Here is a 13,168-nt window from a genome sequence, read left to right on the forward strand (position 1 = left end):
CAGCTTTCCAAGGAATTCGCTACCAGAAGGCGACAACAATGTAGCCACTGAATGGCCAATGGTCCAAAGGGGCAGTCAGGGGCTGTGGGCTTGTAACACACACACACACGCACACACACACACATACAGTCACATAAACATTTACAAAAAGGGTCGCAGACAGAGTCCCAGATCTCAGTCATGTCTGTGGTGCGTGTATAAACATTTGTCAACTGTGCGCCTTTTGATCCTGGCCGGCACGAGAGACAAAGAGAGCACGACAGAGATAGAGGGAGCAAGAGAGAAAAGTCGTAAGCGGCATAGTTATCATTGTTGCTCTGGGTCCATTGTGCTATCAGCTGGCTGCGATCGATGTGGTTAAACGGCAGCCAAGAGGCAGCAGTCGAGCAACCAGTGAGTAAGCATCATATGAGAGGCACTGAGAATCTGAGTTTGCGACAGGGGAATCGATAGAGCATACTCGTATATTGAGGCCTCATGTGGCGTGTATTTTGCAAACAGTTGTCGCATGACAGACCACAAATATGCAGCAACATTAACTCTGTTGTGTGCAACGCCCACACAGCGCCACCTAGTGTGCAAAGGTAGCAAATCAAAATTGTGCAAATCACGAAAGATACTATTTAACTTTATAGAATGTTATCAATGTTAAACATTTAACTAAAAGTTATTTATTTATATTGCTTAAAAGATTATCAACAATTGAGCTAACAATAACTTAGTCTGATCGCCTTGTATGTACTCTCTTTATCTAATAACTCAAGTACCCTCTAAAACTTTGATTGCAATTATATCACCATGTTATATATAATTTTAAAAACAGAACTTATTATCTGTACATGAGAATGCACATACCACAATTTTAGTCATAACAACTTCGTCAAATGACGTAGACGTGTCAAATTGATAAGATTGAGTCGCTTGACAGTAATACAAATTATTTATAGTTCATAATTTTGAAAATGATTGCAAGCGAAAGTTTTATTGTATACCACTTTATTAAATAACTGGAAAATTACGCTCTGGGATATTTAAAATCGTTACTATGGGTTAGTCACAGTAATTCTAGTTTAACATCAGAAGCTCAAGTAAAATTTGATTCTATGTGTTAGTCACAGTAAACTCAAGTAAATTCTAAATTCTGTCGATCTTTTTTATATCAAAAATGGGTTTTACACACATTAAAAGAGCCAAATACGATTCCAGCTCTCAGCTTAAACGTTGCGTGATATACGAGCTATTAATGAATGGAAAATGGTTTGTTATAAAATTTCCCAATTTAAAAGCTGTATTCGTAGTAAAAATTTTATTTAAATTATGGGATATTCCCGAATTATTTTGCACTTGCTGGAATTAACTGAAATATTGTTATGGAGCTATTAATATAATTATCTTTAGTTAATTTTTAAAGATTTATTGCTATAAGATTGCTCAACTCGTAAGCTGTTTTAACAAGTTAAAATTAATATATATTCTGATGGATTCATTTTATCATCTATGAATTATCAAGAACTGAATTTACACAACTTAAGCGAGCCAGATTAAAGTTCCCAGCTTAAACGTTGAATGATATACAAGCTGTTTTTGGATGCTAATTGATATTACTACAGTGCAAACTGGAGATCATATTTAATGAGGAATTATTGTAATTTGTATTTTGTTGGTATAAAATTTCCCAATTTGCAAGATGTTACTAATTATTTCATTTAAGGGAGATATCCGAATTTGTCAGTTGCTGAAAATAACTGAGATATTGCTATAAATTATAACTATATTTTTAATGAATTTCGAAAAGATTTATTGCTATAAAATTTCGCAACTTTTTAACCAAATCAATATTTATATTAGCGAAATTCGTGAATTCATTTCGCATTTGCTGAAGATAACTGAAATATGGCTATGGAGCTAAGAGTGGTGAGGAGGAGGGGAAGAAGGTGAAGGTGAAGCGAAGCGGCAGCAGCACTTACTTAAAATATTAAACAACGCTGAGCCTTTGTTGGGCTCTTAAGCATCTTTCTGCATCTTGAGAATCATCTACAGCAACTCCGGCGATTCCCAGTCCCCATACATGTACTACGTGTATATGTAGATGCGCACTCTCAAGTGGTGACGGCGACCGATGGCAAACATGCGAGTATTTAAATGTGTATCATGACGTGCCGAGCAGCGACCAAGTGAAGCGCATGCGTTGATGGACTTGAATTATATGCGACTTAAGCTTCGCGCTGCCGCTGCTGTTGCTGCTGCATCCAGCGTCCAGCATCGACATTGGACATCGGCATCCTCGGCAGCCAGTGCCATAAAAATTAAAAGTCATTATGGCCTGGAACAGCATTTAAGCCGCAACGGCGGCGCGGAGAGCGTGGCACATTCCCACAGTCGCATCTCGAAAACGATGTTGGAGTTGGAGGCGAAGTCGAAGTCGCAGGCAGGTCGACGACGAAGACGACGGCGACGTCGACGTCGAGTGTCGCTGGGCTGTCAGAAAGTGCCATGAGACGGCAGCCACATGCGTCCACTTGGAGTGGGTTAATATTTGTTTGCATTATCATTTTGAATTGACAGCAAAGTGGCGCTTGTTGCTGTTGTTGTTGCTGTTGTTGTTGCTGTTGTTTTTGTTGTCTGCCCAGCGGGCGGGCAGGGCTCTGTAGCACAAGTTGTTTGTTGTCTGCGCGCCGATTATGGAAAGTTGATGACCGGCAACCTCACAGTAACTTCTGCCCCCCCTCCCCTGCCCTCCCCCTCCTCAGCTGAAATCCTAACCGCGACTGAACTTAGAAAATTGCCATTTTTCTTAAGTTTTCAATTTCAAAATGCTATTGCGCTGTCGCTTTTGTTGTTTTAGTTATGTGCCGCTCGTGGCACGACGCGTTGGCCACAAAAACCGCAAACGGAATGCTGGAACGAGCCGGGCCAGCGAGAGGCGGGGCAGGGCGGCAACACTTCGTTAAGTTGAAGCCAAAGCCCAAAGTCAACGTCAACGTCAACGCCTGTGCCAGTTAAATAGATTTTTTTCATCTGTATTTTTCCCTCTTGTCTGTTTATTTTTATTTTGTTTTTTTTTTTTTTGGGTTTATTTTGCTGTTGCCTTTCGCTTTGATCTGCTGCTGATGCTTCTGGCAGGGACCAGAGGCGGCTGCTGCAACGTGGAGCAAATTGAAAATTGATTTCGCCTTGCCACACAGCAGACAGAGACAGGGATAGGGACAGAGACAGGGATAGGGACAGGGACAGGCTAAAGCCAAACGGTTAAGACAAAGTTAGCACGCCAAGCGGCAAGTTCGTTGCCTAAGTCTTTCGTTTCCGATGACTCAAAATGCGCGCCATGAAATTCCCACATAAATTGCGCGCATTGTCAAATTAAAAATGCCTAATGAGCTGTTGCTCCGTCAGTCCAACAGTCCAGCACACCAACAGACAGTCAGCGATGCAGAAGAGCAGAAAAATGCATTAGAAGGCAGGCAGCCAGAGCTGAGTTCTCCGTCACAGTATACGAGGACGTACACGTATCCCCACACACACACACACACACACACACACATTGAGAGACAGACACAGCATCCAAGTCAACGGCGGCGGCAAAATGTATCGTGTTACAAATCACGGCGGGATGTGCGGGCGGAGCGGGCGGGGGTGGTACGGACGGTCGCTCGGTCGATCGTCCAACACAGTAAAACAAGTTTCGAGTGGAAATGCGTGTAGCGTGCAGCGTGCGAAACACAGCCGAAGAACATGAACATGAAAGCCTGATGCCAAAGCTGATGCTGATGCTTTTGCTGTTGCTCTTGTCGCAAACGTAGCGTCTATAAATAGTTGGTCAAGAGATTGGCGGTGGCCGTTTAGCTCAACATGAAAAATGGCAACACTTTTGCGCTCATAAAAACTATTTATACGCCAGTTTCACATAGCATTGGGTAACCAAATGCATGTGCCAACTAATATGCCCGATTGCCACAAAGTTAGAGCGCATGCGCGTGAGATCTCCACGCAAGATCAGCAGCCAAAGGGGCAACAGGCAACAGGCAGCAAACAGCAGGCAACCAGACAACAGGCAACGAAGGAGCCCAAGCGACGTCCACACAGGGCAGGCTAAAGGCAACCAGGCAACAGAGGCAGCGGCAGAGGTAGAGGCAGAGTCCAGTTTGAGGCCGGGACCACACAAATACAGGCACGCGTTCGCTGACAGAATAAAAATTGTTGCGCTTGTGTTTAACGCGCGAACGCGGCGATATCGCAGCAGCAGCAACAACAACCACAGCAACAACAACGACAGCAGCAGCCGCATCGTACCTTGTTTCCAAACTGGCTCCCTGGACCTCAACTGTGTGGCTGAGGGCTCAGGTTAAAGTGGCAGCCAGGCACCGTTGTCAGTTAGCAGCGAGCGCGTGAGAGATAAAGAGGATAGGAGATAAAGGGAGAGGAGCAGTGTGTGTTGGGTAGGGGATTGGGAGAGAGGGAGGGGCAGGGGTGTACGGCGGTTCAGGGGCATTGTCGGCTTGCTTAGCTATCACTGAACGATTATCGTGCATTTTAAAATTCTTACGAGTTTCTGCCGTTGTTGTTCAGCCTTTGCCTTTGCCTTTGCCTTTTTATATTGCCCTTTTCACTCGGTTGCTGTTGCCTTTGTTAGTGTGTGTTGCTGTGTTTGCTGGGCAGATTGAAATCACGCATGGGAACCACAAGCGCCCTGGCTTTTGTCTGCTCGTCGTCGACGCTGTACACGGTAAGCGAACAATAAAATGCACAGAGAGCCTTTAAACACATTTTTATTAATAAGTATATCTATATATCTATGTATGTATATGTATATTATATTTATCAATTTGTTAATTGCATAGTATACATATATATGTATATAAATAAGTAGTACTCATCTTTGCCCTACACTTGGCTCGTAGATTGACTGTCATTCTGTTTCGCTTTGAACAATTTTCATTTGTTATTACACATTTGCAAATAGTTAACTAAATAAATACATAGTTCGACTACAGAAATTGCTTGATAATGCTGATCTTCATAATTTGAATATGTGTTTACACTATCATTGCATAACCAGTTGGTTTCTCATATTATTGATTCTGTCTGCTTTAAAATGCATTTTCTATTGTTTTGTTAATTCTCTTCAGTTAGAATATATTCACACATATTTATTGTTTTTATATATTTATATAAAGTTAGTTAATAACTCTGCTTAACTACAACATGTGCCTGAGGGGGCGTGGCACTCTAAGCTACAAAACACAGTTGTCCATTCAATTTTGATTTCATACGGAAATTCAGGTTCACTGCACTTTGATAATACACAACTGTTTTGTTTTTTACTGCCAAATCAACATTCTTTGATAACGGACTTTTAAGTGTTTGCCAATTGATATATGACAGACTTGGCCAGAACACAACTTAGTCAAGACTTAAACCGTAACAATGTGTCCTGGCTTTAGCATGGACTAAAGAGTTGAGAACAAGTGATATTCAATTTTTTAATTTAGTGTTCCTTTTTATCAAAGATCGTTTATACCAGAGCTACACAAGTAATTTCATAGATACATATATTCTATATATTTTTTATATAAATGATAGCCTATGTAAAAGTTTTTATTCTGTAGAGTTGTCTGCATTTTTTTTTTAGTTCAGCATTTTGTGTAAAGATTGCTAGTAAATGTTTGGTTTACATTTATGTTTAACATTTTTTCCTGCTTAAAGTTATTTAAGAGTTTAGTTGACACATTATAAAAATCATTTGCTTGTTTCCATTTGTTGCTTTGTTTGTATTGTGGGCTGGATTTTCTTTTTTTTTTTTCTTCTTGCATAAGATTGCTATGTATACATATAAGTAATTAGTTATTTTTATTTGTTTTTTAGACTTTACGACATTACTATTATTATTAATCTGTTAACAGGATTTCCACATAAAATTCCTTATCGGTGTTCAACGTTTTGGTTTGGTGTAGTTCTCGATTCTCGAGTTGAGTTTAAACCATTTAGTTACAGTTTTATAATTAGTACATATCAATTTGTTAAAAGTATTAACTAAGTATGAAACAACTAGTAGCAAACAATTCTTTTACAGTACTAATTCTACATAATTGCCATTTACTTGAATCCTGACCCTTTCTTTCATAGAACTCTAAAGCTAACTACGATTTCATTTCATATTTTAGACATTTAGTTTTTTTTTTATTTTGTCATTTTGTGTGTAATAATGTGTGTCAGTTGTATGCTTATGATGTTTCTAAATGGAGCTGGAGCTTAATATGTGTTTATCATTATTATTGTTGTACATCGAGTTTAGTTGGTAACAATATGTTAGCTGTTTGTTGTTGTTGCTGGCGAGAGCTTTCACAAATGTTTATTTAAATATTTTTGTTCATTCTTTTTTTGTTTTATTTTTAAATTTTTTTTGTTTTGTTTTTTTTTTCATATAGTTCTGGATCACATATTCAAGTAGTTTCAAAATCACATAAAGATCACTCTTACAGTAGCGTATACAAAATACATACATTTCTCATACATTGTGTGTGTATATGTCTCAGTTTGTCAGTTTATTAGTAATTTCATTTGTTCTTTTGAATTGTCATTAAATGATTCTCTTTGAATGCTTGTGCTTCTAGATAAAAATTAAATTGTGTTTATTGCTAATTAATATACGTTGTGCCCAAATATTTAGAGTTTAGGGGTAGTTTGTGATAGAGAGAGCTATTATTACAGCTATTAGAATTTCGTCAACACTCAACAGCTCCATTATAAAACCATTTAGTAATTATTCAATGCTTGTTTCTTAACCTTTCGAATTCATTATCAATTGCAAATTGCTTTAAATTGTTTCTTTAATTAAATATTTTTCTTTTGCAGTAGAGCTATAATATTAAAGCGTTTATTTGTAACACACATCAACATGCACATTTAATTATTTTTTAATTTTATAATTTACTTTTTTGGCTACTACATACACACAAAAGCCTTTGCGCTGCCTAGTTAGTTAGCTATAAAATATATTCTCATATCTTGTTTACTATACATATGTATGTGTATACCTATATTCATTTTATTTATTTTTTTAATGATCTTTAATAAATGCCTAAGTTTCTGCTTCTGAAATTCTTGCTTAAATAGTTTACTTTCATGCCCTAAGTGATCCAACTTGATTTGCCATTAGTTTAATAATTAATAATACGTTTAGAGTTCATTATATTAAATATATATGCTCAACTTTTTTTTTTTTCATAAGCTACAATACATTAGCCTTTTGTATTTTATTTGTTCAATTTTTTTTAATTTGCGCAAAAATGTTGAAGACGGTTTTACATTAGTTTTGGTTAACATTCATTGTAGACTGTATTATGTATATGTATTCGCTGTCTTGTGTTACGATTATTGTTTAATCTTATTCATCACACTCATTTATGTTGTATATATAAATATATAATCATCTTGTACCGCATTTGTTGGCCATTTATATACCATTTTTGACTTTTTGAAATTATTTTAAACTGTTTGATGATCGATTTTATATTGGAAGCTTTCCTTTCATAGAAAAAAAATATATGTGTTTATATTGAAATATAAAATATGTTTGTAGCAAGAATTGTACTTAAAGCACTAACAAAATCACATAGTAAACTAGAGTATAAAAGTAAAATACACCAAACGATTTATGCAATATCAAATTATTATAGTTGAATTATTACTTGAATGCAAAAATGTTACAAAAAAAATAAGTGAATAGTTATAACAACTATCTATCATAAGCTATGATTATTTTGTGCGGCCAAATCAAATAAAACTTAGTTTTCAATACATTCAAGGGATCCTAGTCAAAGTCACTAAAATTCGTTCTTTGCTTAGAGCTCTCTCCATTTGCGAAACTTCATTGTAATTACGTTTCATCAGAATTTAAACATATCTAAAAAAAATAATAAATTTGTCACATTTCACTATATGTATCTTTAACTGCGGTTTGAATATCGGCTTATAAAAATCACTGGTGGTTTTAGTCAATTTGTTGTAGTTTAAAAAATTTTAGTTACTAAAAGTGACTAAAAAAATTATATAATATTCTGTAAGATATCATCTGTATCCGTTTATGATATAAATGTAATTGGATTTTTTTCAATAATTAATTCTAGTGAATAGTGATGGTGATTGTAAGCGACAAAAACAAAAAACAGAAACTATTTCAAATTTAATTTGTACATAATAAAATGTCATGGGCATAATGAAACTGATGAAAGCAAATTTAATAAAAAATAAAATATTAAAATTAACACAAAATTAAATATAATAAGAGATATTTTTTATCGAAAACAAAATAAAAGTGTACGGAGTCAAATTCGAATACATATTAGCTTGATAAATAATGAATTACATATTTTGTGCCTAGTAATTGCTAATATCCATGATAATTAATTTGCATATAGATAAATATAAATTATATTAGTATGAATTATCCACATATATATGTAAGCTCTGTCATATGCCAGGCAGGCATATTCGCTAGTCGATAAACATTTTGCTTACGATTAAAGTATAGTTTGTATCGCACATTGTCAGTGTGGGCAATTAATCCGGCCCGAGGACCCAACGATAGTCCTGTTGCGGTTGAAACATATTCTATGTGTGCGTTGTTATAACCGGCACCTGACAGTAAGGACACTCAGTAACCGAGCCAGCGCAAGTATTGCAAATGGACAGGTGATTACAGGGCTCAAGCGTAACGGTGCGATTATTCTCCTCGCATTTCATGCACTTCTTGGCATTCTCCAAATATAATACTTTTTCTACCTCCTCCAAATCGGTACGCAGCTTTGACTAAAAAATAATATATTTGGGTAAAAGAAATATAATACTGCTAATTAATGTCGTCAGCGTACCTGCAATTGCTTAAGTTTCTGTATGGATAAGTCACGCAATTCGCCGGGTAAATTGAGTTGGATCTGCACAAGATCGTGGCGCTCCTTCCATTCTAGTGATTCCTGCTTGGCCTTGTCGCGATGTAGTTCGGCAATTTTAAGCTTACACATTAACTCCTCCAGACGTACAGACAATTTCTGTATTTGCGCATTCTTTGTAAGTAATTCGTTGGTCATGCGACCCAGATCACTATTATTTTGCGATTGCAAAGATTGTAGGCTAAAAGCATTCTTCGCCGTATTCAGAGTGTTCTCAAACAGACTGTTGCCCACTGAGCTGCTGTTAATGTCATCACGTATGGTGTTCAATTCAGATATTCTAACTGATGGACTTATCGATAAACCATCGCCAAAGCCAGGAGAAATAATGCGCGATGGAAAGAAAATGCTATTACTATCATTCTGTGTGGCTGCCGACAGAGAATTGCTTAGTTTATTGGATCCGCCATACACATTGAAAAGATTGGCATGATTTGTTGGACTATAGGTGAGCGAGCTGCTGGGAATGTTGACGGCAAAACCACCTGAGTTAAAGTCTAGTCCAAAAGATTAATAAAAGAAATTAGCAACTATCGGATAAGTTGACTTTGGACAATGACTTACCGTTAATAGAGTTACTTAGTGTCGTATTAGGAATGTTAATTGGCGCCGAGGAACGTGTTAATAAACTAGTATTGACCAGACTTGCCGATAGCGAGTTCTCGCGTGGATCATCCAATGTACAGGCTGTCAGAGAGAAAAACAACATTAGTTTATCTGTATACATAATTAGATTTTGCTTTTAAGCGCTGTCATTTTGTCCACAACCATTGTTGAAAACAATAAAAAAAATCGATTGAAATAAAAATTGCATTTGTTTTTGAAATTGTTGTTCTTTACTCACGAATGCTGTCCATTGGTAGTGAGATATTTAGGATTTTGCTGGAATTTGTTGTATTTTCCAAAGCATCAACCAACATTTTGTTGGTATTATTACCATCAATATCATTTAATAACTACGAAAAAGAGATCAGAAACAAAGAGAAACGAAGAAACATAATGAGAGCATGGACTAAGTACTCTATGACTTGCGATTTGATGCTGTTAGCTGGATTAGCTTGTGATCGGGTGGGGTGAGGGATTTGTTAGCGTTTGTTAGCAATATTCTGAACACACACAGAGACAATACACACGCACAGTACATCATTTTGTAGTGTTATTGTTGTTGATAATACGTACGTTATTGTTCAGCTGCAGGAGTCCTGGTGGCAGCTTGCCATTACCGACCTCATCCTGTACCTTCAAATCGGACAAGCCATTGGAAATGAGCTCGGTTAAAGCGAATTCATGATCACGCATCTTCTGCTCGCTGACCACATAAGCTTTGGGAGGTAAATTGGACAAGCAGCAAAGCGTTTTTTGATGGTTGCATTCATATCATACATTTTTCAGAGTACCAAGGTATGGATGTGAGTAAAAGACAAACAAACAGTTAAACAATCACATCCAAAATACGTATGTTACATACATGTAAGCCTACTCTAGAGCCTAGACCAGTGGTGCCCAAAATGTAAATTCCCTAAATCTCGTGTCCTAATCTAAACGTTTTAAAGTGTGCTTCTGGACACCAGTGATCTAAGTTAAATATAAACTGATAATAATCCCGCCCGTTATGGTTGTGGAAAATTGCGCTTAAAGCCCATTTGAAATAGATCGAGTTTGTGGGGGCGATGAAACTTACGTTCCACATGCGCAAAAGCGCAGAAAACGCTGCGTGGACAGTAGCCAGCCTGTTGGACATCGTTGCATTTGGTGGACTTGTAGATTTCCGGATGAAACTGTTGCTCGGTGCGTGTATGACAGTACTGGCAATTGTCACCGGACTCACAATTACCCGGTTCGCCCCATTCCTCGCCGTGCTTAACATTCGGACATGGTGTGGATCTGCAAAGTTAATACAAAAGTTACGTTAATTTGAATTTATAGGTATGATTAAAGGATTCCACCTGTATTTGTACTTTCTGGGCGAGCGACGCTTATCCTTGCTGTTGTGATACTGTGGACAGGCATATCCTTGGCGACAGAGTCGCGGCGGACGCTTGCACGGCTCGGTTTTATAGTTGGCCAGCACATAGTTAGTGTCCTGCCACTTTGGATCCTCGTTCATAAGGTTGCGCTCCTTGTCAAGTGCATTTTGTGCATTGGTGCCATCCAACGTTATATCCGAATTCTGTAGTGTCTCCAGCTCCTTGATGTCATACACAGGAGGACGTTGATCCTGCATGCCATGAGCGAAAGCGCAATGTAGGCCATTTTTGACACAGTATCCCCGACTGTCCGTGTCGTGCACACACATGCATGTCTTGTAGTAACGTAAATGATATCGACGCTCCGTGTCACCGGCTGTGCGGTGCAGAAAGGGGCATCTGAGAGGAAGATAAAAAAAGAGAGTCAAATTTCAAGAGACGCAGAAAAGGACGGAAGCGTGTGCTAAAAATAGCCAAGCATCCAGTTCACCCAACCCAAAAAGCCAAGAGCTATAAAATCGGGGAGCCGCAGTTCGAAATTCACATACATACAGTGAATCAAAAAAGTTTGCACAACTCTTTTAAATTACTTAGTTTAGTAAATAATTTTAAAGCAGTTGACTTCATTTTTAGTGCATTCTCATATCTTTTCTCTTATTTGCATTGTAATTTGGTTGCGATTTATTAAAAAAAAAAATAAATTAATTAAATTCTAAAATTATTTAAATTACTTTTTTTGCTATTACATATATATTTATGACATTTTTTATTGCATTTTCTGCAATTATTTTGTTGTTATGCATTATTTGTGGGTGAAAATATTTTATTGATTCACTGTAAATACAAAACATTCAAGTCGGGGTCAGAAATGCTCTTGTTGTTGTTTTTCTTTTTTTGGCGTTTCCTTTTGCAGAAATTGAAATTGCGTATTATTTTTGTTTGTCGCTCTCTGTTATGCACGGTCGTTCGCTAAGAGCTTTGACGAAAAGCTCTGCTCAATAACTGTACATTTTAAGACTGCTGCCATTACTACAATCACCACTGACGCCGGGGGAAAACCAAAATAAACCGAAAGAAAACGCGCAAAAGCAAAACGCAATAAAAACAATGACGCACACACTTGTAGCAGTTATATCTGCTGCTGCGCATTTGTGAATGTGTTTGCGTGGGCAACAACAACCACCACAAAGTCAAACACACAAACACACACACACACCGATTAGAATCTCCGAGCTCGAGCAGTTCTATTGCTAAAATCACTTTCACTTTTGCATTATGTGGGAGGGCAGCGAAGTCGACTACAGTGACCTCGTCGTCGTGGAGTGCTCCGAGCCTACACACACACACACACACACACACACATACACATTAGCACGACATACATATGTATGTATAGTAGCAATTGAATTTCACTTTTAGCTAGACAAAGTTACGATGCCCCTCCTTACGCCCGCACCAAAGTTTTTGTTTGTAAACACGAAGCCAAGAGATACACACACATTGCAAAGAAATCAAGCGCAAAGAGGAATCGAAAAAATACTACGTCGTTGGTTGCTTGTTGGCGTTGGCGTCTTTCTTTGCCTTCTTCACAGCCAGACACAATTTCCCCCAACAGATTTCAAATACTCACTCATCGCCTTCGGGACAGATTCCAGTAGTCTCATCATATTTGGTGCAATAATTATCCGCACTGTAATTAAATGTTCCATCGCGTTTACGTACAGGCCGCCGACGACGCTGATTTTGAAAATGCCAGTTGAAGCAAACGAAGGGGCGATGCTGGTTGCATTTGTGCTGCAGGAACGACTGGCATTGCTCCACGCGGAATTCCTTTAGGTAACTGCATAAACAGAGGGGTTTCTTAAGCTAAATACATACAAAATGCACAATTTAATGTTTTTATTTACGTATAATGACTGGTTTTTTCTTGATGTGAAGATAGTAGTAGCTTGCTCGCATCGTTCGCCATCTTGAACTGAAGCACTAATCAGTGCTGCCAACTTTTAAGACGAAAAAATCGCAAGCTGCCACCTAGTAAAAATTTCAGATCTGGTTTGTTTTTTCTTCTCAGAAAAACGGTACATAAAATATATGTACCATCTTTACATTTCTTAATCTTGTAGCTAGAATTTTTAAAATTGTTGCAGGGTTTTGGTTCGAATTTTTTCGACTTTTCGATATTTGTTTTTAGAAATAATTTTCTTACTTCTCTCTCCCTGAGAGGGGACGATCTTCAAACCTTCATAAAGTGCT

The 13,168-nt window shown here is 37.7% G+C and overlaps 1 protein-coding gene across 3 annotated transcripts; it reads right to left on the reverse strand.

Annotated features, from left to right (window-relative positions):
* Positions 1–6,180: 6,180 nt before the first annotated feature.
* Positions 6,181–12,941, reverse strand: LOC117791764 (RING finger protein unkempt). Of its 3 annotated transcripts, XM_034631639.1 has the most exons (9): positions 12,823–12,941; positions 12,546–12,755; positions 10,895–11,314; positions 10,630–10,832; positions 10,128–10,270; positions 9,793–9,904; positions 9,513–9,635; positions 8,871–9,445; positions 6,181–8,808 (listed from the first exon to the last, which is right to left on the reverse strand). In XM_034631639.1, exons 1-9 carry the CDS (start codon positions 12,882–12,884, stop codon positions 8,611–8,613), a joined length of 2,046 nt encoding a protein of 681 aa, XP_034487530.1. In that variant the 5' UTR covers positions 12,885–12,941; the 3' UTR covers positions 6,181–8,610. The 3 variants fall into 3 exon arrangements, 2 of the variants coding, with proteins under 2 accessions (XP_034487530.1, XP_034487531.1); XM_034631640.1 differs by lacking the exons at positions 9,793–9,904; positions 10,128–10,270; XR_004618101.1 differs by lacking the exons at positions 6,181–8,808; positions 9,793–9,904 and having other exon boundaries at positions 9,348–9,445.
* Positions 12,942–13,168: the final 227 nt, after the last annotated feature.

Source organism: Drosophila innubila, assembly GCF_004354385.1.
Source record: "Drosophila innubila isolate TH190305 chromosome 3R unlocalized genomic scaffold, UK_Dinn_1.0 2_E_3R, whole genome shotgun sequence".
Taxonomy (NCBI): Eukaryota; Metazoa; Arthropoda; class Insecta; order Diptera; family Drosophilidae; genus Drosophila; species Drosophila innubila.